At 37.4% G+C, this 4116-nt stretch overlaps 1 protein-coding gene across 2 annotated transcripts in view; it reads right to left on the bottom strand.

Annotated features, from left to right (window-relative positions):
• The window catches only part of pdgfd (platelet derived growth factor d), a 37330-nt gene that overhangs the window by 3787 nt on the left and 29427 nt on the right, over positions 1–4116 (bottom strand). For both annotated transcript variants that reach the window (XM_016252462.1, XM_016252463.1), the window contains exon 6: positions 1118–1332. In XM_016252462.1, the coding sequence (XP_016107948.1) occupies positions 1118–1332 (215 nt within the window). The remainder of the gene's footprint in view (positions 1–1117; positions 1333–4116) is intronic.

The following is a 4116-nucleotide window of genomic DNA, read 5'->3' as shown; positions in this document are numbered from 1 at the left end:
AACAAATACAAAAATTGCAAACAACAGCACGAATAAATGCAATAGAATAAAGAGAGCTATGAAACTAAGTTTTTCAGGTTAAGTAAGTTTTTATTCAGGTCAGAAATACTACAGAAATTAAAGTAATCAAATGTAAAATAACACATCTAGTGTTGTAATTTCTGTAGTCTTCATTGTGAAAATTAAATACAGATTAATGCTTACCATTAAAGTTATAAAACGTATTCAGTCAAGAGCAGAAAAAGATTTTCTTTGTCTTTTGTTCTTTGATTAACATGACAGACAGCAGCAGGTATACTGGACTGCGGTCCCTTTAAGAGTTTATCCACGGACCCAATATACTGTTACACAACATGCGTTCTCTTTCTCAACTATTTAACGTTCCAAAACTGACTGTGTTTAACTGGATACTCGCCAAGACGGGCATTTTGACATAATTTTGTATGTATTTGAATGTTTTAGCACAGTTAGCCACTCATTTTGGTATTTGTGGCTCACGAGCTGTTTGAGACTGAGCATGGATTGTGCGCTCCACTAATATAGATCAGGGGTGGTGCGCGCGCTTTTGGTGTAAGCGTAAAACCTGCTGGAATGACTAAAATAATGCGCAATACAAGCACTATTTAACTATGAGACGAATGAGACGTGTGTGAGACCGATTCCGATCCCTGGCCGATCGATCGGTGCATCTCTAATTTTAATGTATATTAAAAAAGAAAAACTTTATTTTACTTTATAATAATATTTTACAATATTACATTTTTTCCTGTATTTTTGATCAAATAAATGCAGCCTTGATGAGCAGAAGAGACTCCTGTAAAAACACTAAAAATCGTTCTCATCCCAAACTTTTCACCGGTAGTGTATTTATATATATTCAATATTATAATTATAAGTGGCAAAAACACACAATAAAATTACTAAAACTTTACTAAAAAAAATGTATTAAAATCCCCAATTCCTAAGTACTTGATTTGTGTATTTCATCAACCACTGGACTCATCCAATGGAGTGAGTTTGGGGGCGGGACATCTGTCTGACCAACCAATGGCAGACAGATGGAGTGTTTGGAAACCTGTTTGGAAACAGTCATTTATCAAAGTGCATTGTGGGATACCTCGTGTAGTTTCTTGACGGTTTTTCCGGCGCTGCAGCTGCAGGAGTTCCAGTTGTCGGTGCCGCAGGCGCAGTTTCCCCCGCAGCGCTGCACCAGGAGGCATCGTGGGAAAAACACGGCATTGGTCTCCTTCAGCTCCTCGCGGAGATTCACAGAGAAATTACGCGGAGTGCAGCTGTACTGCTTCACGTCGTCATAGAGACGGTCGAGATCAACTGTGAGGGAAAGAGAGCGAGATGGACGGGTTTACGACATAACTACCAACCCAGAGAATGTTAAACCATAGTAAACCTGAAACTACATCCTGATCCTAGTGAAAACAAGTAGTCATATAAACCCTAACAAACATGCTTTCCTCTTGGCAAAGTCACTTAAAACCTACAATGTTTCAACTTTGTCTGCGCCGCAAGGTCAGTGTGTGTGTGTGTGTTTGTACTTAGTGAACAACATTCCAGTGTGTTGTTTTGGATATTTTTTTCTCACTTATGACTCACATAATCGCATTCTGTTCTGGATGGACAGAGAGGAAGGGAGGTATAAATGAAGAGACGGGAGGAAATCACCTCCGTCTGCCTCATAAAAACATAGTGAATGCTTAACTCTGCCTGTCTCTGCGCTGTCGGTCTGTCTGTGTGTGTGTGTGTGTGTGTGTGTGTGTGTGTGTCATGTAGAACTGAGTTGTAAATGCCTTTAAAATGCAATTCCTGAACAGGATGCAAATAGAACATAGTGATTCAAATATGAATTTAAGGAAGCAGAATTAAAAATGAATTCAAGAAAATTTGTCTTATTTAAATTTTTTAGTAATACTATATATATATATATATATTGATAGAAGAATACTTGATTTGCCAGAATCATCTAATTTACTCCAAATAAATACATTTATTATATAACATAAATATAATTTTAATTTATGGACCATGACTTCCTTTATTAATGGAATACTTCTATAAATAATCTAAAAATAATAATATGTAAATAAATAATTCATTTATTTTATTTAATAAATCTAATTTCTAGACAGTGACGGATGATTATGAAACTTCACTAATCCTCAAATTTAATCAAAATAAATAAATACATCAATATATAACTAATTTCTGTATTTGATAAATGAACTTTAATGTATGAACCATGATGGAAGAGTACTTCATTTAAATAAATTAATTAATAATGCAGTATATAAAATAAATTACCTTTAATTTATGAACAATCATGGAAAAATAATTATTTTTACTTCATTCAAAATCAGTATATTCAAATTTTGATATTAGATGTATGAAGTTACCTGACAAAGTTTGATATTTTTTGCTGCTATATGGCAAAGTGAATTACAAAAAAAATAAGTCAATAACTAAAATGGTTAAAGGGGTCATATGATGCTGCTAAAAAGAACATTATTTTGTGTATTTGGTGTAATGAAATGTGTTTATGTGGTTTAAAGTTCAAAAAACACATTATTTTCCACATACTGTACATTATTATTTCTCCTCTATGCCCCGCCTTTCTGAAACGCGTCGATTTTTACAAAGCTCATCGTTCTGAAAAGCGAGGTGTGCTGTGATTGGCCAGCTATCCAGTGTGTTGTGATTGGCCGAATACCTCAAGCGTGTGACGGAAATGTTACGCCCCTCACCATACTGTGATGCGCTGTCCCAGCGCGATGAGACAAAACCATTAAAACCCATTACAAACAAGGCATTTGTTGCATCCCGTGGGGACATAATTATGGATTATAATGACTTATACTGTCTTTTTACGCGTAGCATTGCATTGCATCGCGCCGCGTAAACATAAAACTGAGAAATGACAAACAACAAGTTCTACTCTACACTGCCCAAAACTAGCGTTTGAATCATCAGTGGCAAATCCTTTAAACGAAAACGTACTTACAGTCTGTGAGTCAGAACAGCCGGCATTGTAGTCTACTCTCCCAGGATCAGGAAACAGTCCTCCATAAAATGCGCTGCACACATCTGAATATTTGGGTTGAAGTGTTCTGGAACAGTGTTGTAAATACAACTTAACCACTGATTTGTAATCGTGTCCTCTTTTGGAAGACCAAACAAAGTAGTTTCGCTTTCACAACGAAAAACACAGCGGCCTAGCGTGAAGTCCCGGCTTAGAGTGAGCTGAGGCCAGGATAGAGTGAGCACGTGTCCACAGTGAAAGTTGAAGTATTTCCTCAGCGACCAGCACGGATCAGCTCCAGGCATGACGAAGCGGATATCGTCCTCGTTTGGAAGACCAAACAAAGTAGTTTCGCTTTCACAACGAAACACACAGCGCCTTCACGACATGGCGGCGGCGGCAACAATACTACAGCCAAAATAAAAGTTACGCCTTCTTTCTTTGCGTGAACATTTGGGCGGCGTTATGCAAATCTTCCCACATAGTGATGTAGACATGTGGGGGCGTGTTAGAACAAGACGTTTTAAGTAGGCGTGGTTGACTCTTAACTTTTATAAAGAATATCTCTTTGGATTTGAGACTTTAGTCTTTGCAACTTTACAGATCTTCTTTACGCACCTGTTACAAGAGCTTGTAACACTCCAAAGAGAAAGGAAAATTTAAATCGCATCATATGACCCCTTTAAGTTAATGTACATCAAGGAACTAAATCAGTGCGTTTTATTTATTTAGTATATTTTGTATCCAAAAATATTTCCTGTCATTCAAATTCCAATTCAAAATAGTGAGTTGTAGCCAATTCAATTCAAAATCAAGCTCATTGAACTGAAATCGAGATCATTTTACAAACTGAACGCTTACATACTTGCACTGAACCCCATTGTGTGTGAGTGTGTGTGTGTGTGAGTGAGAGAGAGAGAGAGAGACTCACGCTTGTGTTTGCGGTCGGTGTGGAAAGTTTGTGGTCTGTAGTAGTGTGTGTGTGTGTGTGTGTGTGTGTGAGAGAGAGAGAGAGAGACTTACGCTTGTGTTTGCGGTCGGTGTGGAAAGTTCTTGGTCTGTAGTAGTGTGTGTGTGTGTGGGTG

The sequence above is a fragment of the Sinocyclocheilus grahami genome, unplaced genomic scaffold (genome assembly GCF_001515645.1).
Source record: "Sinocyclocheilus grahami isolate Dianchi unplaced genomic scaffold, SAMN03320097.WGS_v1.1 scaffold1110.1, whole genome shotgun sequence".
NCBI classification, from domain to species: Eukaryota; Metazoa; Chordata; class Actinopteri; order Cypriniformes; family Cyprinidae; genus Sinocyclocheilus; species Sinocyclocheilus grahami.
The sequence above is the reverse complement of the archived record's forward strand: the minus strand, read 5'-3'. Positions and strand labels throughout refer to the sequence as shown.